Genomic DNA, 25,959 nt, shown 5'->3' on the forward strand with positions numbered 1-25,959 from the left:
TCGTGCTGTAAATGTGCATTTGGTCAGAAACATTTCATTGGTTCCTTCACGTGTCCAAAATATCTTCCTGCAGCTCAGATGAATGGCCCTGACTCGGCTATTTGTTCATTTCACCAGTGACCAAATGAAACGTGAGCAGGGGAGGGGGGCGAAAACAACTCTCTGGGCCCCATCAGGGCTAACCGAAATGGCTGCCTTATCTATATTGCCATCCGCCTCGCTGTTTTCATACATCACTTCAGGCTATTCATCACACCTGTCAAAAACAGTATGCAGTGAATCAGCTGCGATATTAAATCACAATTTTTCCTGAAGGCGGGGACGGGTTCAAAATTAAAAGATGGCTAATAAAAAGGAGGCGGCAGGCCGGGGTAAATGATGCAGCCGTTATCGCCGGCTGTATACTGACCTCCAAACGGTGGCCTGGCCACCCCAAGCAGCACAGGGAGGTGACAGGGGGGAGAGGAGGGGATATTGATGCAGCTCCCGTGTGCGAGGCCCACTCTGTAATTGTGATTAATAACAGTGGGGCTTGCTATCTGGGCGCAGACAGGCCGGTTTGTCTGCCCACAATCAGCGTTTGACAAATGGAGCTACTTTCACTGGTTTTTGTGTATCAAACAAAACAGATGTAGTCATGGATGGTGAGGTGGGAGGCCACCGGAGGAAATATACATTTTTGTGGCCCTGTATTTACAGCAGGTCAGTTTGCTGCAGCGTGGGCGTAGGTAAGGGAATCTGGGTGTGCAGACCCCTTTCCCCCTTCTCTGCAGGACATAATACTCAGTGTGCACTCAGCCCATGTGTTGACTGAAAAATGTTGGTGCGTTTAACTCAACAAAGCGTCAGATTTATCACATATACTCACTGGCAAAACCTCTGTTATATGTTGGATTATTCTGTGGTTCTGATACCCAGTATACTGGGAGAAATGTCCTCTTTAACTAGGTCACCAGTGTGGCAGCAGTGAAGAGTTGTTAAACATCCATCACCAGGAGAGTCATCCATCTATCAGCCCTACACCGCGGCTTCTCAGCCAATACCTCCACCTCGGCCATATCACAGGAATGCAGGGCCCCTACCTTACCCCGTCTTTCATGTCCTGACCCCCATTTGTCAGAGAAACCCGGCGAGGGTGAGAACAGAGTGTCGAAGGGGTGAAGCTCAGCTCGGCCTATACAGTCTCCTCTCTATGAGGGCCACCCCAGGGTGCCCAGCATCTTCACCTCACCTCTGTGGCTCCACAGAGTTCCAATCTCTCACAGTCTGCCAAATGTACCTGCACACAGGTCACTGCACTCAGGAGATAGAAAAATGACCTGATTTAGTGAAGTTCCCCTCGTGCCATTCGCCCTGCACTTCCCCAGGCTTTTCCACACTAGAGAAATATGCCACCTTTAAAAAAAAAATAAATAAATAAAAAAAATCTGTCATTTAAAATAACTACCTGCACTTCTTTGCATGTCTCAGCTGCACAGACCAAGCATGGTGAGATTGATTGCAATAGCAAGCAAAAAAGAGAGAATATGACAAGATAGATGTGTAAATTATCACAGTGATGGAGGCAATGATGCAGTCCCAGCACCTTCTGTTTTCTCTCCTGAGGAGGGAGGGATGGAGGTGGAACAAGGGGGAAGGACTAAGGAGGAGGAGGTGGTAGAGAGCAGGGTACTTTCTTAGTTACTGGGTAGCAGCTGATTGGTCCCTCTGTCACCATCTGGAGGTTTGTGTGGTATCAGTCTCTGGTGACCCCGCTGTCTTCCCTGTTTTGTCAGGAGACGGGCCTCACTAGCCTCATGGCTGATCCCCATCTGGGTTTCCTGGCTGGGCTCTGATAACATGGCGCTCTCATGTGTCAGGGAGGCCCCCTCCCTCACATGCCCTATTAACATGTTGAGGGAGGGGGCATCTGCTACCGATGCAGAGGAAGGCGCGTGAGCACTCATCACGCACCTTTGTATTTTCAGGCCTCTGTATCTAATCTCCAGTGATTACGCTGCGGGTTGGAGGTGTTTACCCAGCGCGCAGCAGCTGTTCCAGGCTGATCTATTCTCAGATTTATCTTTTTGAGTTTTAGAGTTAAGATATTGAGTGTTTTTCTTAAGTTGACATGACCTCCAAAAGTTCACATTCACCCAGCTCTGAAATGACATATTCTGCACTGTGACTTTTACCTCAGTCATTGTATTTTCTGTATTCAGTTAGTTTGTCTTTTCTTTATGTAGCCAACGTAAAATCCTTTCATTAAGGCCCTTCAACCACGTTAAATCTTATAATAATAACCAGTGAAAGTTTTTAAACGTCTCAACCTCCAGATGCTGCAGGGGTGTTCTTGGTGACTTAGTGTTCAAAGGTGCATTACTGTATGACTGCAATGTCATAGTTTAACTCAGGCTGCCAACTAAAGTTGCAATTAACAGCTATTTTTAAATTATCAATTTGTCTATAGTTGTTTGAATTAGTTTTTTAGTCTAAAAAATGTCCATAAAATCATGACAGACATCAAGCCCGGTTGATATAGTTGATATTGTGGTTCAGATTCCATAACAAATGTGCAATTAATTAAATTACAAAAAAAACATGCTTTGAATCTGGGGCTTAATTGGTAATCCAGTCTTGCTACTAGGGATTCTCAACCTCTCACACTTATTTTCATCTGTCTTTTCTGTCTTCACTATCAAATTCAAGATACTAATACATAAGCAAAAAAATCCAACTCTTTAAAAAATGATGCATTTAAAACCTCAACATCTATACATCACAGCTGTGGCTCAGTTTTCTTTTTATTCAGGTTGAAAAGTAGAAAATGTAATAGGCTCACAGATTATGCCATAACAATGTGCAGCTTTAATCGCTCTTACAAAAATGGAAGTTCCTATTTCATTTGAAGTTTTCCAACAAGAGTTTGGCTCCAGCGAGGTTTCCCAGTCCTCCGTAGTCACCAGACCTCTCGCTGGCTCCAAACTCTGCGCTGAGAACCTGTCGGGTACAGACGCTGTGGAGTATGTCGGACTGGACAGCTGGTGAAGCAATGGGCACCCTCACTAGGCTTCATGCCACAGCCGCACTCGCTCCTCAGGTTTTTTTTTGGGGGGGGGGGGGGGCGTTGGTGCTGGAGGGAGGGTGAACAGCGGCTGAGAGCCAAAGTCCTGCTGAGGACAGAGGACCATTGTGTGCTGCTCCACGGTTGGCTTCGGGCACCCTGTTGGCGATCAGGCCGGTGTCAGAGGGCGCAGAGCAGCGTTCAGGACAAGCAAGCACAACACCCTCGCAGGTCAGCAGGAGGAGCGCGCTCGTGTGCACAGTGAGACAGAAACACACACAGAAAATGCCCCGGTGACTCTGGAGGGAGGGAATTGGAGGGGAGTGGTGGCTCAAAGAGTGAGGGAGCCGGGGACGGCCCGCTACAACCGCCAGCCGGCCTCCTCCTCTGGGAACACACAGAGCCTAATGAGTTTGATAGTCTGCTGAGCTCCATAAATCATGCCATGCAAAACATTTCTCCTCTCTGAATAAAAGCATTTATCACCCTCTGTTTATTCACTCACTCTCACAAGATTGATTGGCTCCCAGCAGCCTGCTGAGCAATCAGCCGTGCCGATTCCTCTATTTCTCCCCCTTCGCTCTTCTTCCATGAGTTTATTTATTTATTTTTTTCTCTCCTCTGTCATTCAGTGGGGAAACTTCGGAAGGAGTGGATGAGAGAGACCGTCTCCAATGTCGGCGTTGGGATGCTCAAGTCTGTCAAAGACTACATCGACCCCAATAACATCTTCGGCAACAGGAACCTCCTCTAATTTCCCGCTCCTGTCCATCTGTATCTCACCTTTTTCTAAAAGCATCTTGTGCATTTTGAATGAATAGATACTAAAAGTGAATTTAAAATGGACAGAGATCTTTTCTTTTTCATCAATAGTGTAATTCGGTGCCATTTATTGATTCACCCAAACCTTTTTCTTTTACATTACGTTGCACTTAATATGCTGTAACAATCATTGTCGTTCATGTTGAAGCTCATTTCTGCTATTGTGTCGTGGCCTCAGCTTGTTGGAGCGGCGGCCACGATGCATCATGACATGATGCAACAAAATTTTTGTCATATTTAACCTCATCCTAAAAATCCTTGCCAACATAGTTTACCCTCATTTGTTTTTATTTTCCTCTTGTGTGTGTGTGTGTGTGTGTGTGTGTGTGTGTGTGTGTGTGCATGCGTGTGTGTGTTTGTGTTTGTGGGTGCGCGCCTGTGTGTTTTATGCGTGTGTGGGGCACTTCTTTAGTGGTAAGTTCTAGATGAATGCGCTTTCTAAAGCTCTGTGCCTTTCTAAAGCTTTTGTCTGCCTTCCTCTTCTCCTTCTGCACACTCCGCTGGTGTACAGTGAGTCCCTTTGTGAAGTAAAACAGACTTGGACATGATGGTGTCAGTGTCTCCTGTTTGTCTTTTTCATGCCCTCATGCCTTTTGTTGTATTGACCTATTGCCATAAGAGACTTTCTCAGCAGTATGCGTGTGTGTCCCTCTGCCGACAAACTTGTACGACTAAAATCTCCACACCTCCAGCCCCACCAAAATTGAATAACCTTTAGAATAACAGTATGACTACAAAGAGAGATATTCCTTGTGTGTCTAGTTTTTGTACCGAAATTGTTTTCCTTGCATGGTCTGTCACTGAGAAAGTGACGTGGGGGGAAAAAAAGCCATCGCGTTTTTTCGATCATGCCTGCTTCAGTGTGACCGTGTTTTGCAATTGAAGGCCTCTGGATCCCGGTGCTCACGCTGTACCAAAGACTCAAGACATCAGACCATGTAAACATTACTGCAAACATCAGTTTGTCTATGTGTAACCGCCACCTTCACACACGTTGACATCATCCTCAGCTAAACTAGATTTTTTTTTTTTTAAATCCACATATGCAAAGATGACCCTTCTGAGAGCTGTAAAAAGTCGATATTTGTGACTGTTACATGTGCTAAAACTTTCTATTAACCTCAATGACATCATGTTTCCTATGTTAAAGACACTGTATTGAATTGTTTCTGCTCCATATAATTGGTTGTTATTTGTTGTTAATTGTTCGTGTATCTATATTGTGTAAAAGGTTTCTGGAATGGATACTTTAATGTACTACAATTTGATACCAGACTTGTATCATTTAACTACTCGTTTTGAAGCCAAGTTTAGCTCTAAGTGAGCTGTTTGCATTTTTTTTCCTTCTGATCTGTGCTTCACATTTTCCTGGATCACCATGTCCTTTTAATCCTTAATATTCCCCCAAATAAAATGACTCGTTTGGGATCCACTGACTGACTGATATTTAACCTTCCGTGTCAAAAATGTGTGAGAGCTTATGGATGTACCTTTTTTTTTTTTTTGTTATTTTCCACTTCTTAACAATGTAGTAACATCAAAGTACATTTTGTCAATGCTGTTTGTGCAATAAATATATAAATAATAACTGAAACATCCCAGTTGTTGTTCATTGTTGCATATGCAACACTGTTAAGAGAGCAGAGGACCCCCCCCCCCCCCACCCATTCCCCAATCATATACATTATTTCCTTGTCAGCTCTTCAACAGTAGCCTTTACTTATGTTGTCAGCTGGTGCTGTGAGGGTCAACAAGAGCCTTAGAGCTGGTTTTTGTTTGCTCTTTCTTTACCTGCACCGCACTCAGCTCAAGGTAAACCACCAAAGAGGAGTTTAACAGAGCCTGTCTTTTTGTCTTTTGCTTCCTGACAGGCTTTTTTTTTTTTTTTTTTCTACACACAGGCTCATTTGGGAGTCATCTTCACCCACACAGCCACCCACACACTGACTTGCTGACGTCACCACCACCTATCAACAACAGTAGAGCTCAGCCTTGGACGATGAATTTCACTGCAGCTGTTACATTCCTCACACTGTAGCTTAACGCCCAGGATTGTCTGAATGAATATGTTGGATATAAATAAGACATGAAGGACTTAGACTTTAACATTATTTCTGATTACACATTGTAACAGTCAGGGTTGTGTAATATTGATTACAGACTTGCATATTTGCAGCCGACTCCCATTCTCTTGTTAAAGCGTTAATATCCTTCTAATCTGACTGCACCATGCAATTCTTCTCCATGACTTGAAATGTGTCTCAATGAAATGTGCTTATGCCTGTAGTGTTTCATTGAGAGATACAGTTTGCATGTAGTGTTACAATTGTCCACAGGAGGTCAGCACTGCACTGGGAGAAATACTGTGTAAACTGGGAGACAGAATCAGTGATGGAAGAGGAGGCAAGGCCCCTTACTTAAGTACAATTGGCATGACTTGGTAATAAAAAGCTCCATTACTACTGTTTTACCATTATGTATTGTATTATTGGATTGTTATTACTGATTTTTACTCATATATCATCAAATATTTTGTATGTAACATCTTAATCTGTAAGGAAACTACTAACTGAAGCTGTCAGATAAATGCAGTGCAGTTACATGCAATGTAGTGGAGTAGATTTTGATGTCAGAATAAACCAGAGCACATGTAGCAGCATATTTTTATTTAAACTCTGAACAGAAACATTGCACATTTGCCTTTTCATGCCTTAGGTTTCTTTCAGTTTAGCCCGCCATAAATAAATCCAGAGTCGAAACTAGGAGAGGAAAGAAGAAATACAAGAAGCACATTACATTGCAAAAAAGACAGGTAGAAGTTGGCCACGTGTGGAAACCTAATAGAAAAATAGAACAGCAATATTCATAACTCACATAACATGATGCAATAGAATTTAAGTCATGCATTTCCGATGAGATAATGTGTTTACTGATGAAGTTCAAAATACGAGGTATTTGTTGGCTCACATGTTTGCTACATCCTTAGCAAGTGGTTGAATTTAATACTGCATAAAACATGCAATTCAAAATTCTTCAGGTTGACTTCACTTCAGCTCTTCAACTAAAATACAGTAGAGCACACAGATCCATGCCACACAATGTGCACAGTCACATTTTAAACTCCAATTAACAAAGGTACAACACAACTCATAAGGCATACCCTCACCCCCAAAAAATACTTATAATAATAATAAAATGAAAATAATAGCTTGTGACTAAATGGGCACTTCAGTACTACAAGTCTCCGTGTCTAAGACTTCTAGAGAATATAAAAACTGTTTAAGTAGCATTTGTGAGCGTTGAGAAAAGGCCAAAAATGTAATTTTAGGAAATGCACTTATTCGCCTTCTGAGTAAAATTTGAAGATATCAGTCTCATATCTGTCCCTTGAATAAAGCTACAGATAGTTAGCTACTGTTAGCTAGTTAGCCAGTACAGCAGTTGCAGAAACTAGCCTGACTCTGTCCAGCAGACACAAAATCTCCTAGCACCTCTAAAGGTCACAAATTAACACACTGGATCTGGTCTGTTTGCAATGTACAGAAACTGAAGTGTAAAAATGACTGTCCAGTGTTTCATGAGGGTTTATGTGTTGGATTGTTTCCTGGCAAACACATGACCCTTTGTAAAATAGTGAATAGTCATTTGTACACTTCGGTTTTGTATGGATGAAAACAAAACAAAATGAATTGTTCATTCATGAGCTGCAGAGTTCAGAGCAGGCAGATTTCATTTTTGTCCCCCCCCCCCCCCCCCCCCCCCCCCCATTTCCAGCCTTTATGCTAAGCTAAGCTAACCACCTGCTGGCTGTAACATGCGATCAGACCACAATAGAGTGGTCTGATTCTTCAACAGAAAGAAAGCAAGAGCATTTCCGAAAAATGTATCTATTCTTTTAAATATATAGTTTAGTGTGGAGTCATATTACTTTGTTGTCAGTGTTAAATCAGTAGCTAATTTTTTTTTCTGCAGAAATTTATGTGATACCAGAACAACTTTATCAAGGCACATTGTGTGTGTGTGTGTGTGTGTGTGTGTGTGTGACAAGTGAGACCCTGTGTTTATAAAACTGGGCAAAATAGATTTCCATATGTATATAATGTGAGTGCTTTGTGGCTAACATGGGGTGAAGACAAAACTGCAGTCATGGGTTGTACAAAGTATGGCAAAAATATACGTCATGGTTCAACATGGATTTCCATACTATCTAAGAATCTCGGTGAGGAGGCCATGCATTTTTCATTAGGATCTTAAAACAAGGCACAGGAAGGGAGGGAGTGGAGCAGTCAATTTGCATTGCAAGCGCTGTCAAAGGTCCTGCTGCTCCTGCACCCCTTTCTCCTTCAGAAACTCTACAGCCACATTACAATCCAGAGCTTACAGTTTTTTTAAACAGCACTTGTAAATAACTTAATAGCCTATATACAAATTTACAAAAAAATATCTCTGTTACCCCAGACAAAATGCGAGCAACAAGGAGGTACCTGGAGCAAAACCAACCACAGCAGAGGCAAACATTCCTCTGCAATATTCTTCATGCCTTGTTGTGCCAAAAATCTGTGCAATGCCCGGAGTGGCTAGTGTTAGTTCACTAGTTGACATGTTGACACAGTGGTTTGAGTTTCCTTCCTGACATGGTGTCATCAGCTGATTTGTAGCTGCTCCGACAAGCTTGCCAAACACAGCTCTGTCAGACTTCAGCATGGGAAGACTGAAGGGAGCAGAAAAACCTCTACGATAGCGCCGCACTCAAGTCTAAAGCTCATCTCTAGTAGCAAAAAGCAAAGAGGAGCAGAGCCCAAGAGCCTCTGCATGCACTGCACTGCCTCTGTTGCAGGCTGCATTTAAGAGGGAATAAGCCTAAGAGATCAGCTCGGAGGTGGCAACAGAAGCTAACTAACAGGTTTAGATGTTGTGTCATCAGCATCGCTGCTGCAGCAGGGTGTGCTGCCAGTTTTGGCCACAGTGCAGCCACTGGTTTCTGTGCTGTCGCCACTGCACGGGCTCGCGGGCGCAGACACACTCTGGCCACGTTGTCTCTTCCTGTTCAGTTCCTCCCATTTGGCCCTGTTAGCTTCGATCATGTCAAGCATCGGCTGAAGTTTGGGATTCAACTTGACCAGAGTCTAGAGAGAGAGAAAGAGGGAGAAAGATGAGAATGAACATTTATATTTGCAGCAGGAGATATTTCACAGAGCCACAAAATGTCAACCTCATGGTGATGGTAGAGGAAAAGTCAGAGGATCACCTAAGTCACCTAACTCTTTCTCATCGTGCAACAGAGAGACTATTTTTCCATCCAGACAGTTAAAGGAGACCTGGAGGATTTGGGAAATACTTGAACAGTAATGAGTGTTGGGTTTTTTAAAGGTATTTATTTTGTGGAAAATCTGATGCTTAGCTTTGTGACGGGAGGCACAAACGGGTATATATACAGTAAACTAGGGCTAGAAAAGCAGAGCATTATTCATCAAATGGGCAAAACAAATGAAACAAAACAAAGAACACCCGACTACAATAACAGCAACATACAGTCAGTTGATAGCAGCAGTCCATTAAATGGCTGCTCTCTAAAGATTAGAAGCACATGTATGACTGAGATTAGTTGCCGTTGTCATTTTTCTGTGTTGAGCTGTAACCGTGTAACTGTGGCAGCGCAGTAGAAGTTGTCATCCACCATTTTAATAAATTACCTGAGAGACAGGGGGATTTTGTTCCCTCTGTTCTGCTAACAGTGTCTTCTGTAGCTATTGGATTTCCAGGGAAGTCTGTGTAATTAGTTAGCGTTTCATTTACCCTGTTTCATATGGAAATATAACATGGGCATGGGTCCCACATTTGAAACAATGAAATCTTTCGTTTATTCACACACATAAAGGAGTCGATTGGGGAGCCATTGCAAAAAATGATTACTGTACACATACACTGGGGGTTGTGTATTGCATGTGTGAAAAGGAAATCACATCTGTCGTAACACAACTAATCACAGCTGCCAATTAACCCAACTTTAAATGCAGGCTGGTAATTTGAGAGGCATTTATATTCAGTGGGTGTATTCGCTCATTCATATGAACAATCAAAACACTTAAGACTGACAACAACAAAGCTCTATAACGTGGCCAAGTTCAGACATCAAGACAAGTTTCCTTTCTTTACGAAAACACAGCCATCTACTCACTACTTCACAATTTGTACTAATATATGACTTAATAATGCATAGTATTGTAATTGCTTGAATGTGCATGATACTAATTATGAAGCGGTTCACCTGCGATGCAGAGCAACATTAGAGCACAACATGGATTTCCATTTCTGTCATATTAGGTGAAGTCGATGCTCATTGCTGTTGCCAGACTGCTCCAGCTCTGCTCATGTTTGTGTCAGTTTCTGCACACATCTGGTTTACGTGTGTGCACCGTGCAGAAATGTAGAATTGAAATGATGTGTTTTGACAATTGAATAGTTGCTTTGGTTAGTATTTAGCAAAAAGGTCAAACATTCGCTGGTTCCAGCTTCTCAAATCAGAGGATTTGTTGTCTTATGAGTTTGTAAATCAGTGATTTTGGTGTTTTGGACTACGGACTTCATTTTTCACTATTCCCCGATATTTGAGATTAATTGATGTATTCATTACTGTTATTATCAATATTATGATTATATTTTGCGCACTTTTAATTAAGATTACAACGGTTATTTCAACTGTTATTATGACTTCAACCATATTATCACTGATCATCTGTTTCTACACCAGCATCTAATTATATATGCCCAGAGGAGGAGTTATAGTTGTTGACAAACACATTAACAAACATTTATATCTGCTTACACCTACATTATAGGGCGTCATAAACCCTTTATTAACTGTTTGTATACTGCTAAAGTGAATGTTATTTGCAGCCCAGGTGTAAATGAATGTGTGTTGATTATTGATAATAATAAGTGATAACTATTTGAAGCCGTGAGCACACTGCAGTGGCATGTGGCCTACAGCTGTTACAGCTGTCATTTTAAAGAACTACAAAAACAAAGTGCACTGATCATCTAAATCTGTATGGATTTGTCTCGTCTGCAGGTTAAAAGAAGAGGATTTTCTACAGCAGAACAATTTCCCTTGTTCTCTGCGGTATATACCCTCTGTGGGACATTATCATTGGTTTCTGTGTGTAGCATCATTATTCCACTGAGGCAGAGGCAGAGGAAGGAGAGAGACTTTTATATGGTGGGGTATGAAGATGGAAGGTTATATAATGGGGGATTAAGATTCCACAAAGTAGCGAGCCACCACCAGGAGAAGGAGATCAGCGAGATCAAGAACGAGATCTCTTCCGCCCACGGACAAAAACCCTGCCGCCTCCCAACTTCCTCTGTTCTCCCCCTTGCAAGTTTAATTGGCAGCAGCATGATCGTGAGCTCCATATCTGCATTCTCCAAACATCAGCCTTTACATGAAGCAGTGTGGAGACAAACCCCCCACGCAGACGACACACACACACCACTTTGATGCTTTTTATCTACACTACACAGACAGTAAAAACGGTGAAACCAGAGCCCTGCACAGATTAGTCTGCTCTAACTTTTGACACTGATCCTGTGATAATTCAATAGACGTGAAGATGATCTATTGTTTGTTTTCTACTCATGCTGACTAAGAGTAATGTCTTTAATATGACAGAAGAAAAAGGAAGGAGGTCTAACAGTTCAAAAACAAAGAAATCACCCGGCGTTGTAAGAATGAATGAACTATTTTATCCATGACTTCTTTCACGACTCCTCTTCTGTTTGACTTTCATGCATTTGCCTTCAACACGCCTCATCTCTTAACAGACCTGATCTCCTCAGTAATTCAGCCTTCTTCTTCGTCTTCCTCTTTTTCTTCCTCCCACACAGCCACTGCTGCCGGCAGTGGGAGGGGCAGGTGAGTCTCTCTTGACGTCATCCGGAGGCACACACACGCACACATACACATTATTATACCAGGGAGGACACTGTATAGATTTCCTTTAATTCCCTCGGAGACAGTCACAGGCTCTAACTCTGACCCTAATATTTGCTCTGCTGGCATCCTCCAGTAAAATCAGCCTGTTTGTCTGTGTGTGTCTCAGAAGAAACACATGCAGTCAAGAGTCCGTCCTTATGTCATTACTGTGCAGTGAAGCCCAAAGTACACTGTCTTACGAAGGGGGATTTCACCCGACTACCATCACAGCTCTATTCACACACTCCACTACCTCTGAGCTTTCCTGCAGTCAGAAAGTGCACACTCATTCTGCTATGCTCAAAAGAACAGGATGAAACCTTGAAGTTCAGAGCTTTCAATAAACCATTTCTATTTATTTTTTTTTTTCCCAGTGAGAAATCTGAAAGAAAGTTGAATAGTTGGTGACAGTTTCATTGCTGGCGTCAGTCGGGGACAATAGCTGAGGAAGGACAGATGCTGCTGATGTCAGAGGCGGATGTGTGACAAAGCACGACACATTGAAGGCCAGAGGGCGGCGAAGCCTCAAGCGTTACCTCGTACAGCGGCGCACAAATTCCGTCAATCCACTCCAGCTGAAGCCCTGGCAACTCATCCTTCCTGTTTCGATCAAAGATGGCCTGAAACACAGAAGAGAGAGAGAATGTGTTTACACCTACATCTGTGCTCACACTGGAGAAACAAAGGAGAAACACGACCCTGCTTACTGTAAGCCTAGTTCGGTTTTACAGTCCATAAAGTGCCGCTCTTACTGCTTTAGTTAAAACAAATTCTCCCTTAGCTCTCACAACAAATGAGTTTATTTCATGTACACTCTCTTTTCTATTCTTCTGCAGCCTGAACTTGAGAGGCTCTACCGAGGCTGTGCTTCAGAGATAGTTACTGGGCTACGACTTAGAAGTTAATATTTAATTTCCAACACCCACACACGGAGCGGTAAAGGTTTGACACAAGCGGCAGACCAGAGGCTACTGCATTAGTTATTTCAGAGGGGAAGCAATGTGGCCTGACTCGATTAGTCAACAGCCATTAATTGCAAACAGAAAGCTGTTTTTTTAAATATTTTTTTTTTATCCCCTTTAAGAACTTGCGACACAGTTCAGCCTTCAAAGCTCCTCACTCAAACAGACAGTCCTCTAATATTGAGGTGCTGTGGCGCTGAGCACAGTATGAACACAACATGAACAAACATCTTTATTAGGACCACAGTCTGTCCCTGCTTATTATTATCATTATTATTATTATTATTATGCTATTTTTACATCCATATGAGAAAAATAAAGACAATTTATCACCTCTGCTATCTGCAAGTCAAAGCTAGCAGAGCTCCACTACACCAAAAAACCTCCTGTGTATCTGTGTTTACAGCTGAATGAATAGAAAGGTCAGTATTTGCTTTGAATCCTTTGCAGCAGGATTTTATTTTATTTTTTTCATTTTTTTTTTAAGAATGATTGTTACACGGTCCACAGTTTTGCTCTTGGCACAGCGGCGAGGCAGTGGAGCGGTCAAGCTGACAGTACACTTTTCTCACACTACAAGACACGAGGTCTCGTGTTTCCTACGCAGTCAGTACGTTTGGAACTGCAGAGAAAACATATCTTCAGCATCATCAGCTCATGGAGGTCACGGAGGTGAAATAAAACTGCAAAAAGCACTAAACCCGAGATGGTTCAGCGGTACTCACGGAGGGTGTGAGCTTCAGCTCTGATCTCTCTCTGTCGCCCTGCTCAAAGAACTCGCTGGTCACCAACTCTGCCACCTGAAAAGACACAAACCAATCGTGTGGGACAACATCTGACTCTTATTTTCATCATCATTTAATCTGCCAGTTATGTGCTCAATGAATCAATTAACAGTTTGGTCTGGAAATTGTGGAAAAAGCCGGTGATACCCAATAGTTTGATTAATCCAACCACAAATATTCTGTCTTTAACCACAAGTCAATGAAAAGCAGCAAATATCCACAATTTTGAGGGTTTATTGATAATCAATTAATAATAATAATAATAATAATAATAATAGTTTTCTGTCAGTCAGCTAATCATTTCAGCTTTAGATGGCTTAGAAGCCAGAACAGATGCAGGCTTTTTTCTTATTGTATTTATAAAGAGAGAGTTTACCCTACATTTCTCACCTTGCGTGATATTTCCCAAGGTTTAGTGACAGCACCAAGGTCACATGCTGTCATCATCATGGATCTGAGAGGAGATCAGACCAACAGTTTTATTCATTACCTCTTACTTGTAACAGACTTCGCACAAAAAACTCCTGAGGAGACAAAGCTGTTATTGCTGTGTGCGGGGCTTTACCTGCACATGTCTCTATGAGCCTTTACGTTCCAGTTGTACTCTCCTTTGCTGACCAGCTCAAAGAAGGTGTTTCTGTTCCTAAGGGGGAAAGGGAGCATCTGAATATGCAGGTGTAAGTTACATAAAATCCACAAGGGGGCGGTATTACCTAAAAGAAGCCTACAAACCTACAGTAAACTTTGTCAAGAGGCAGAGTAGCAGTTAGTGTGCTTCAGTGTAAAACAGTCAAGCCGGACTCTGTGGATGTCTCACTAACAGGAGAGCTAAAAGTTTAATAAGCAGAGTGTGTTTGGCAGAACATACTCAAAGTAAAGTGTGAGGTCTGTGGCCAGGATGGACTGTTTCAACAGCTGCATGAGGTCACTGTACTCTGTGGACGAGAGGTTGGAGAAGATATTGTGACCCTGTGGAGACAAATACAGACATAACAGGATGAAGAATTTCTAAATATATGTCACTTTTCTTACAAAGAACCTGAAGCTACGTATTACAGTCCCTAGATTAATTACTGATTACATTTAGCATGGGTAACATGTCTTTAACAAAGGGTCATTACCTGTTACATAGCTGTATTTTCTTCATAATTAATAATTCAATAACAGCTTGATTGTCTTATATTATATTTTGTCATCAATCTGCCACCACTATGAAAAGCAAACTTCAGCAATCATTGCTAAATGTATGCAATCAATTATTTGATTTTACTTTTTACTCTCAATTATCAGCCTTGAACAATCCAGTTATCACACAGGTTTGCTCGCTACTTGTTAACTAACAGGTGAATGTTTTAGGAAGTCAGTCCACTGAGTTAAATTATAGTGTACAATGTCTTTGGATGTTGAAATAACCGTGTCAACAACGGATGTATCACAGAGATAAAGGAAACAATTTTCTTTGGTGACTGTTTTTAAACGGGTTTCTATATATGCAGTAACAGTGTAAGGTGCAGCCTTGTTCTTTTCAGTGATTTAAACAGTCCAATGAATAAAATTCATATAACTGCAGAAAGAAAGTGATGGCAAATCAGTCAGATTATCAGTAAATTATTTTATGAAGTGAAAATTAAAAATTAGATTAAATTTTGCCCATTAATCAGTTATGTGGCCAAATTAATCAAGACAGGCCACCATCACTGAATAGGATGGTGCTTTATATTTGCTGTCCACCATTTTATATGAATTTAATGGGGTAAATCGTGTCCTCAAGGATTCCCGCAATGGAAAGACAAAAGTCGTGTCTATGGCATGTGCACTACTTTCTGCTAATAATCCCACAATGCAACATGTCATACTAATTAAATGTGAAAATTACAGTTGTGCAACACTACAGCTGCAAACGATGATGCAAAATGACAATGATTCACAAGTGCCTAAAATCCCATTTTACTGCTTAGGCTACTATAGTGTAAATTACTGACTGAAAGAGTGAACAGCGGGGTTACCTCGTGTTTCGTACTGTGACATATCAAAACGGCTTTCATGGCAAAGGCCTGTTTGCACAATTAAACTAAGAGCCTAAAAAAAGAAAAACGTGCAATTATAAATCTGAATGGATCTGTGGAAGCCAGCAGCTCTTAATAAGTAAGCAGCATCTCGCACTTGAGGCTCTCTATCATTAAACAGGCCTCTCCCCATCATGTATTATACATTCATTCGCCACTTAGACACCTTCCTGCAGAGGACGGAGAGTCTGTCCGTGGAGAAAATGGAAGATGAAGAGGAGATAACAGAAAAGGAAGAGAGTGAGAGGATGATAATGACCCGCAACAATTAAAAAGCATCTTGAAAACTGTAAGACTGTCTCAACACGATTCCCTCCATCAGCTCATGTGCTCCCATGAAATATTGAACAACGTAACAGCAGAGGCACACAAGACTTCTCTCATTCTGTCACAACTGGAACAGATGAAGGAGGGAGGCGAGGGAAAATAGGAAGTGAGAATGACGAGAGGAAACTGAGAGATACAAAGGGAGTGAGTGACGTTTAAAAGTTTACGTTTTAATTAATGGTTTGCGCGGGCTGGCGGATTGAATCGTGAGCGTTCTCTTCTACTTGAATTAGCTACACTATTCATTTATATGCTAATAGGACAGCGGTAGTCCAACCCCAGTATCAACAGAAACCATTACGATATTCCGAGCAAACATTTGTCAGCTTACTGTGTTGTCAGCACCGTGATAATGAAGCCACTGGAACCTACCCCGCTAAGCCTCGTCTCAGCTGCTCCCTCAAAATGTCTTTAATTACAACTTCACACAAACCCAGTCACCTGGTAAAATGTCTCTCTCAACCAATTACCACCAAATCTATCGCCTCTGTAATTACATTGATTTGAGGGCGGCATGAGCTATTTGTCTACTCGCTCACATACAGCACACATTGAGGCACCACATGGTTACCTTCAGGCTCAGTGGGTCTAAACTCTCTTCAACATTTTTGATTAATTAACATGGTTAGAAAGTAAAGAAAAACATTCAGTACCAAAGAGTAATCTCTAACTTTGATACTGGACAGCAGTGGCACACATGACTTGACAGGTAAGTAACTGTATCCATTTTACCAAGTCAAGGGTTTTGTAATGTTACAACAGAGGCACAGGCTACATTATAATTCAGCATTTCGGGTTATGTTATATGCTATTGAAATTGTTTGCTTTCGTTCTGAAAGCTAAAGATGAGTGTACCATCAGCAGCATAAGACTGGAAACAGGAGGAAACAGCCAACCTATCGCTGTCCTGGAGTCTGCAAACCTCACGCTGACGATGCATCGTGGAAGTTGTTGCACCCGGACAAAAAAATAGTGCAGCACGTAACATTCAGGAAAACCAGAACTTGTCAGTCTTACTTTTCGGATTCTGTATGGATGAAATAAACAAGATTCGATAAATTTTAGTTATTTATCTTTATAGTTCATGGTTGGTGTATTTTTTTTTTATTTAATTTTTTTTTTTACTTTTGGACAGAGCAAGGCTAGCTGTTTCCCCTGTTCCCAGTCTTTGTGCTAAGCTAAGCTAAGCTAACCATCTGAAATCAGAGTGGTATCAATTCACTCAACTAACCCTTGGCAAGAGAGCAATACACTTGGCAAGTGTATTTCAAAATGTTAAACTATTTCTCTAAGTACACAACTTTAATCTTGCTCCACCAGCAGAGTAACGGATGTTACTCGAACATGTTGACTTGTCACAGCAGGAAAAGCACAGGGGTTAGTAAAAATGACTGCATTTCATTTAGATGAGCTAATTCCAAGATCCTGGGATTGAGCATGCTGGTTCATTGTCATGACATAGTGGGACACCTGAAGGAACTGAGCCATCGTTCACAAAATTTGTTTCACTGCTGTTTTTTTTCCATTTTAACTGACTTACTGCCATCATTATAAAAAAGGAAGCTCTGTCATAAAACTAATTTAAGTACAAGACAACAGAGTAAACAACTTCCTGTTTGAAATCATAATGTGAAATGTATTGCACAAATACAACATGCACGTGTTGGCATAAGCAGAAGCTTCATGGTAACTGCATTGCAGCAGATATTGGAACATGGTGCACCTCGCTCTGCAGGATCATAACAGCATGGTTGAAGTGGTGGTGCTCCAGTGTAGCAGAGGTCCCATAAAGCAGAGCAAGGGCTGAGCCCGTCCTGACACACACACACACACACACACACACACACACACACACAGGGATGAAGAAGAGGGATAACATAATCAGCATTCAGCACATACTGAGAAACAAAGTCTGCTGTTGAGTCTGTTGTAATTCCCTCACCAATTCACTCTGCACGCTGTCGCCAACTTATGGCTCAATAAGAAAAGAAGCTGGAGAGTCATAACCTAAACTGCAGCTGAAATTCAACTGTTCAACATTGACTACGATCATCATTCAGCGTGGAGAAAAAGTACTCAGGAGAACTGAGGCTGGTTTGCTGATGGTGAGGCATGTGGGCCAGGGTTTTAAAGTTTGGGATCTTCCATTAGTTTTTGTAATATTTTAGCACTGCTTTCAGTTTTTAATTTGGTTAAAGTTAAAGTTTAATTAGTTTAAAGTTTATTTCTCATTTCCACAGTAAACAAGCAGTTAAAATTAATATGTAGTCCTAACCTTGTGTGCTGATTTTTTTTTCAAATGTTCATTTTAAGTTCAGTTTTTATCTACTTTCTGTTCCAGTTTTAGTATTACAGTGACATCAGGCAGCATTAGGGCAGTAATATGTTTTTGATTGCATTGGCTCCATACTCCAACATCATGTATTTGAAATAAAACAATGACTATTAGATAAAAGAGCTGACTTTTAGCTTTGGAGTGTGTTCACATCACATGTTGGGTGAGCACTGTAGGACTCCTTGTCCTCTTCATAAATACATATAATTTTTGCACCATGAATCCTAAACATACAGATATCTCTCTTTTATGGGCAAAACAGTGAAATGATCTTGGTTGTCCAACTCAGTCAGCTGACCTCAGTCCAGCTTAACATGTTTTTGTACTTGCTGAAGACCAGAAAAAGGCAAACAACACCTGAAACCATGTAGAAGTGAAGACGGCTGCAGTACAGGTCTGACACAACATTAGCAAGGAACAAACATTGTGTTACTGATCACAAATAATATGACCCCAAACAATAAATATGATTTTTTAAGATTATGTTAACTTGTCCAATTATTTTCTTGTACCCTGACCTGGGGGATATGTACAAAAAAGGATATTATTCCTATAATGTCAATGTTATGAGTCTGCACTTTAACCTCATAGTCATTGAAATTTCTACTTAAAGTCTAATATGCTGGAGTACAGAACCAAACAAAAAAATGTTTATTTTCCCAATACATCCTCAATTACAGCCACAGTACACTCTCTGATAAAGACGAAATACATCTCCATAGACAATAAACTAAAGGCTCTCAAATTCTGTTCCAAAGAGGATGTGTTCATTGTGAAAATCTGCCTTATTGACTACAAGAGCTTTTATTACCTCCTTTGTCTTTTGTCACCTAAAACTAATTTTTAACTAAGCGAGTCAACAGTCATCTAAAATTCAGACCATTTAGCTCAACATAACGAACAACTATTTTTGACAGCCAAAGGGATGAGACTGGCACCGCCAACATTTCACGAGCTAAATGGATGCTCGTGGGGGGCAAACAAATCAGTGAACTGGAGAGTACAATGTCATCTCATGATGTACTTAGATTCAACAAAAACTCATTCAAGCCCGCAGACGAAAATACAAAAATGTTTCTCGTTCAAATTTTGAATTGAGCTCATGACTATTCAGTTTACGATAATAACCCCAGCGAGGGCAGAAAACACTAACTTTTTAACTAACAATTTTATAGCAATTTTAGAGACAAGCCGAAAGGCTGTTTGTGTGACAGGTTGTTATAACCCATAGTTACATTTTGTTTCTAGGTGACATCTAGTGGTTGAAGTATGACAAGAGCGAAGGGAAAAGCGCGGTGACGTGGTAAATACAGCGATGGAGGACACAGGACTATGATATAGGAGAGCAGTGTTCCCATGTGGAAGTAGCAGTTTGTGTTTTTTTATATTATCCATGACCGTTCGACAAAGTTAACCACGTTGTTATTATTGTTACCACGACAACAAAGATTGCCTAATGTTGAGGAAGTATTTATTTTGACCCAAATCACAATGTTTTCCTAAACCTAACCAAGTCATGACTGTTATTATAGTAGCCATGGCGACGAAGGTAGGAACAGCACTTTCAATACAGTCGCATGTTTATTAATGTAACCATGACAACCAAGGTCTGCTACGCTTGCTGCCATAGGCACGCTATTTCAGGAGACACTCCTATGGGTCGTATCAGAGGGTTGAATATGGCCGTCGAGGTAGGAGGACTTGTTGGAAACAATTTTACCTGCTGATCTAAATGTGCTCAGAGTCAGCAGTGTTTACAGTCTCTTCGTTAAGCAGACCCTTATATAAGCCTTATACAACTTGCCACTTGACTCTTGCTGATCTGGGCTGCTACTGCAGACAGCTGCGGGTGGGAAAACACGCTATAAACAGTGCGTAGGAGGGAGCGTGTTTATGTCAGGGAGAGAGACAGAAAGAAAACGGGAACTCTTATGTAGACCCAGTGAAAAGTAAAGGATTAAAACAAGTTAGGTCCTTATAAAGTTAGATGAAAATGATTCATTAAGCAATCAAATTAAAGGTAACGTTAAATGAAAGAAAATGGTTAACTGAGAGATTAAGGTAGTCATAAAAAGTTAGTTCAGTTTTTCCATTTTTTTTCCAGGTAATTAAACACACAGTATGTAACTTCTGCCTCTAGACGTTTCCCAATCAAAACAATAACAAAAGATGGCACTGGGGTAACATCATGAAATAGAGTGGGATCATGGGAGTTGTTGTCTTCACCACCATTGCCGTCAGCTTCAGTTGTTCAGGAGGTTTTTACCAGGATATTATAACCAGTAGAAACACTGAAAAAAGCTGTTTCACTTTAAAAATCAGTGATTCGCCAACGCTCTTTGGCAGACACGGGATGTCTCAGAGTGACTGGTAGCTGAGGTGCCAAACACTTACCTGGCCTTTTTCTCTGATAACTCCAATGACTAAAATCCTCATCCGGTTAAAATACATAGTTGAAAATGACCATAATGTAACACGTGTATCTTAAATGTGGCTGAAATCTGGCTAAAAGTTTTGAGCATCTGGCAGGTAACCATGGCACCAATATTTTGAAAGTTATTATTTGTTATTTTAAACAGGTTTTGTTTCATTTCAACTGAACGGGCAAATATTGTTTATATACTCCAAAAAGCAGACAGTAAACTTTTGTTGTCTAGGCTCAGTTATATAGAATATAGCATAGTTGATGTGAATAAATGTACGGCTGACAGATTCTGAAGTTATGAGTAGAGCATTATGAAGTTCATTCAAAAGATGTAACTTAAGCATGATAGAGAGTGCTGGGGTGATACACTTACTTGGCCTGAAAAGCGTTGTTGGTGCCCCTGTGGTCCAAGTCATGGCACACACAACCTACAATAAGAGCTAAGATCTCCACCTCTGTCAGAGTCTCCTGGAAGCCTGCCGTCTGATTGGAGGAGAAGAGGCCGATGAGAAAACAAACAAAACACACACTATGCACTTCCACAGTTACATCTCTTTTTCTCTGATTCCATGAGGCTGTGAGGAGTATGCTGAATAAAAATGGAAAATACTCCAACAGCAGCATCATCCTAAAAAACAGCTACTCCCTATAATGCCAGTGGGACTGCAGTAATGCAATCACACAGGGAGATTTATGGCTTGGATGAATGGGTTCTGGAGGCCATGTCCTGAATGAGTCACTATAGGTCATTGTGGGGATAGCGGCAAAGATAGCACGGCCCTCTCATTAAAACACACGGCAGGAGAGTGGAGGGGCCCAGAATAGCTTACACACTATTATTTCATTTCCCTCTGCCAATAATCAATTCAGATGGGACGCCATGCACTAACGCCGTGCTTGATTAAATGAACTACACTGTGCTGTTTGTATAAGAGCTTGTGTGTGTGTGTGTGTGTGTGTGTGTGTGTGTGCGTGTGTGTGTGTGTGTGTGTGAGTGTTTTGCCCCAAGGACCTGATAAAGTAAAGACCTACTGGAACTGCATGAAGTAACTCCCTTGGGGTCTCTATTTAAACAAACATCTCTGGTTTGGCTCTGCACAGAATAATCTGTTTGTATAGATAGTAATGCAATAAGTCGTCATTTAACTCTCTGTGATCTGAGCACTGGAATGCATCATGGCATCATGAACTCTCTAACAACTATCTAACAGAGCATCAATGAGCACTGAAGTGGTAGCCTACATCATAACCTGATACTTCCTGAAAAAGTCCCAGCTGCCTCCACCACAATCACCAGTGATAGAACAAGATTGAAACTCATTTATTTAAAAAAAAAAAAAAAAAAAAAAGAACCAACTACAATGGCGAAAGTGCATATCTCCGCCAAGGCCAAACAATTTTTTACATATCTGTCAGATCCACATTATTACCAGATTATTATCTGATTATTATCTGGATCTGCACTAAACTGTACAAAGTCATATATCTCAACACCATAAACATGCCTTATGCTTTACATCAAGATTTCCTGAGAAACAGACAAAAGTGTTGAAAAAATGCCCTCTTGTAGAGTTTAGGACAGTGAAAATAAAAATTCCTGAATCTGCCCCTTTAACTAGATCTGCCCCAAAATGTAATAGGTTTTTCTCTGGCCCCCTACCCCATCCCTCAATCAGTTGGTACAAATCAGTTCAGGGCTTTTTTGTAGTCCTGTTGACAAACAAGTTCAAACAAAGTTCTAATTTACGGATTTGTATTATTTTCAGACTTTTATAAACTATATGCAAAACATGAGATAGTTTTACCTCTCTGAGTCCCAAACAGTAATTCAAATGAAACAATCTGAGATGTTTAGAGAGGAAACAAGTAGACAAGTAGTAGAGACTGTTTTTTTGAAAGGGTTGGGAGCCACTGCATTGTATTTTAAAGGCTTATTCAGTGGGTTTTTTTATGTATCTTAATCTAGAGGGTAACCAGTAGCTATAGCTGTCAGGTCCAATAAATGTAGTGGAGTAAAAGTACAATATTCCACTTGAATTTTTGTTGAGTAGAAATATAAAGTAGCATAACGAAAAACACTCAAGTACAAGTACCTCTAAATCATACTTAAGGACATGAGTAGATGTGCTTGTCACTTTCCACCGTTGCTGACCTCCTCCTTGTGTGGCAGGCTTTTGGTAATGCTAATTTAACACCAAGCAGGATTTATTCATTAAGGCGAGAAGAATCCTCCTTGTGGCTCAAACTCTTCGAAAGCTCCAACAAAGAGCAAATACGGAAGCTGAGAAAGGCCATACTTGCAAATATATTTTATCCTGTTATCTCGAGATAACAATGCTCGATATCTTGAGATAATGAGATATTATCAGGAGAAAATTATTTTTTGTTTTCTTGAGATCTCGGGATAATTATTCCATTATCTCAACATAACAAACTCTGTTATCTCAAGACAAGAGGATAATATCTCCAGAAAACAAAAAATAATTTTCTCCTGGTAATATCTTATCTCAGGATAACAAAAATGTGTTTTCTCCTGATAATATGTCGTTATCTGGGGATAACTAGCTTTGTTATCGTGAAATAATGAGATAAAAAAATATTTGCATAGTATGGCCTTTCTCAGCTTCCATAAGCAAATGTAAGTGTATGAACCTTTGCTACAAATTGTCACTTCCATGACTTAAGTGTCTCTGACTCACATTGATCTAATGATCTAGTTAGCATGATCCGTACCGTTAGCATGGCAAACATGCACTGGCAGACGTTGAAGGCATGTCTCCAGTTGTGGTAGAGGACCATTCTGTAGTTTTTTCTGACAGTCAGCAGCCATCTGCACAGTGTCTGGAGGGGAAGACAGAAAAGAGAGAGAGTGGATGAGCACATGGGTCAGCAGTCATCGTGAGGATACCAAGCGAACAGTGTTCTGGGCAAAGTCAGTTTAGTATTCAAAAAAAAATTAGACAGAGAATATCAGTGGTTTTACCTCATAGTCGATCTTGAATTTCTGCACCATTCCCAACTCCATAAACATTCTCAAAGCGGCCGTTATCATGGCGTCAACATCCAGAGAGAAATCATCAAAGGACAGCTTATCGATGCCCAGCTCACAAACCAAGGGAATGTTAGCAGCCTGTTTCGTCACGGTTGGATAGAAACACCGAGGAGGAAAGAGAAATTGAGAATATGAGTTCAGAGAGCAGAAGGAGGATGGAGAGGTCAGAGGATGCTGTGCCATTTTCAGATGATACATGGAAATATGGAGACATGCTAATTAAGACTCTGAGGACTCATTCAGAGAGGGTTAAGATTAATGAGGGCAAATTTCACTGTTATTTACTTTCAGAGCTCATTGACAAACCTAGCTGTACAGCAGTGATCATCAACAGCTTTTTTTTTTTCATTATTAAACAAACAAAAACACATAACACATGCGTGATTCCAATTAACCATATTCATACTGAAGCATCCAAGTCTTCTGTCTTCAGTGTGGGCTAATGAGCACAATGAGCAGATATGTCCTTTCTGGCTCTAGCCAGCATTTGTAATGTGACCATTTCATGCAGTGTAACCTGCACCTCCTTCCAATGAGTCCAAGCTCTCTTTAAAACTGTTACAGTTTCAGCACGATGCTGTCCGTCTTCCTCTGCTGTCTGACCAGAGCCCAGTGTTTCCCTCACAAATGTTTGCCTGTCAGGTCGGCAGGTATTCTCCTCTCTCTTATTTCACCGCCCCGGGTTACTAAATGTCAGCCAGGTTTGTTTGCCACAGCTATGGCTCTATATGTAGAGCAGTTACGAAAGAAAGGGGGGGAAAGGCAGGAAGCAGAGCACGATGCTGGATGAGGGGGCTGAAAGATCACACAAGCACACTGGAAAGCAGGGTTCCTACTTCACGGTAATGGCCACAGGGGAAAATCCCACACATGAAAGTGCAGGAAAGTAGGTCATATCTATATTTCAAAAATGTCATGCCAATTAAAAATGTAGATATTTTCATTTTTCATCTTTATAAATAATGCATTGAGAAAGATTGTCTATTGATTGGAGTAATCCATTTCAAATACCACAATTAGTTTATTTTCATTGGGGAATTCTCAGCCCATATTTATGCGTCCATGTTATTGTGGTTCTGTGGAGGAACTAGTGAATAGAGTCTAGATGACGGGCTGCCAATAATTCCTCTCTGTTGCCACAGATTTTTTTTCTTTCCCAGTAAAATGAATGAGATATTTTTATTTAATTAGAAAAGTATATCTTAATTAAAGCACCCATGAACAAAACAAACACTGTGGTGTAAATTTCCAAGCTTTTACCTTAGTGTACACCACAGCTACATTTTAGGCATCAAAGAAATTTAAGTCACTGCTGTTGCCTTGTTTCATGCTTTTGTGAAGTGGAGAGGTTTAATAGAATCATAATGCACCTTTAATGCATTTATTTTCTCTAATATGTCTCAATTGAGCTGAATATCAAGCCAAGATATTAAGAAACACATTTACTGTAGTGGGAAAACAATACAATTATATTATAGCAATTATCTGCACCACCAGAGCAAACCAGATAATCGCAAATTGTAATCCACACCGAGTGTGTATACACACTGCAAACTACAGGAGACACCGTTCTCACCATATCAGAAAACATTCACATGGTTCCTTTTGGGAGGCAGCGACAGAGACAGAACCCATGTTGTCTTTGAGGTATGAGGACTTGTTGGACTATTCCAGGTCACTAGGGTGTAAGAAATGGCTCTACGTCATCCCTCATCCTCTACTTTGTGGGAAAAGTATCTTGGAAGACAGTTATTCAGAGCTGCAATTAGGCCTTTTAGTGACATTTGTTGTTTTATGAAAGGGAAAGCACATTTCATGGTAGTAACAACTTGTGCTCCTTTGAGCTTGATCTTGGTTTACAGGTTTAGTTTGTCAACAAACTCCACGACAAGACAAAAACTAATCATGGAATTAAGTCCATCTCTCACTACTTTTGAGTTTCTTCTCAGCTCCAACCCTATTTATTCCTACTTAAAGTGATAGTTCAGGTTATTTGGTGTGCGGTTGTATGAGGTCCTTATCTATAGTCAGTGTATTACCCGCAGTAGACTTGAGTTAGTTTGCTCCCACTTTGAAGAAACACTTAACACTTAGCCAAATAAAAAAATAATATAATTTTAAGTGTACGTCGTATTTTGAATATATTCATTGCTTATCATGCCGTCAA

At 40.8% G+C, this 25,959-nt stretch overlaps 2 protein-coding genes across 5 annotated transcripts in view; one reads left to right on the forward strand and one right to left on the reverse strand.

Moving 5' to 3' along the window:
* agps (alkylglycerone phosphate synthase) overlaps positions 1-5,459 on the forward strand; it is a 28,672-nt gene extending 23,213 nt beyond the window's left edge. For both annotated transcript variants that reach the window (XM_071474904.1, XM_071474905.1), the window contains exon 20: positions 3,676-5,459. In XM_071474904.1, coding sequence (XP_071331005.1) covers positions 3,676-3,797 — 122 coding nt within the window. In that variant the 3' untranslated portion in view covers positions 3,798-5,459. The remainder of the gene's footprint in view (positions 1-3,675) is intronic.
* A 942-nt stretch (positions 5,460-6,401) lies between these two features.
* pde11a (phosphodiesterase 11a) overlaps positions 6,402-25,959 on the reverse strand; it is a 41,226-nt gene continuing 21,668 nt past the window's right edge. Inside the window, exons 11-21 of one of the 3 annotated variants that reach the window (XM_071474906.1) lie at positions 23,724-23,870; positions 23,474-23,581; positions 21,114-21,223; positions 17,704-17,794; positions 14,456-14,556; positions 14,153-14,230; positions 13,978-14,041; positions 13,528-13,602; positions 12,377-12,460; positions 8,767-8,991; positions 6,402-6,624 (exon numbers count right to left, since the gene is read on the reverse strand). In XM_071474906.1, coding sequence (XP_071331007.1) covers positions 6,577-6,624; positions 8,767-8,991; positions 12,377-12,460; positions 13,528-13,602; positions 13,978-14,041; positions 14,153-14,230; positions 14,456-14,556; positions 17,704-17,794; positions 21,114-21,223; positions 23,474-23,581; positions 23,724-23,870 — 1,131 coding nt within the window. In that variant the 3' untranslated portion in view covers positions 6,402-6,576. Of the gene's footprint in view, positions 6,625-7,624; positions 8,992-12,376; positions 12,461-13,248; positions 13,425-13,527; positions 13,603-13,977; positions 14,042-14,152; positions 14,231-14,455; positions 14,557-17,703; positions 17,795-21,113; positions 21,224-23,473; positions 23,582-23,723; positions 23,871-25,959 lie in introns of those variants that run through there. The other 2 variants (XM_071474907.1, XM_071474909.1) reach the window with 2 other exon arrangements.

The sequence above is a fragment of the Trachinotus anak genome, unplaced genomic scaffold (genome assembly GCF_046630095.1).
Source record: "Trachinotus anak isolate AG129_WGS33_773 ecotype Australia unplaced genomic scaffold, CSIRO_AGI_Tana_v1 ptg000001l, whole genome shotgun sequence".
NCBI lineage: Eukaryota > Metazoa > Chordata > Actinopteri > Carangiformes > Carangidae > Trachinotus > Trachinotus anak.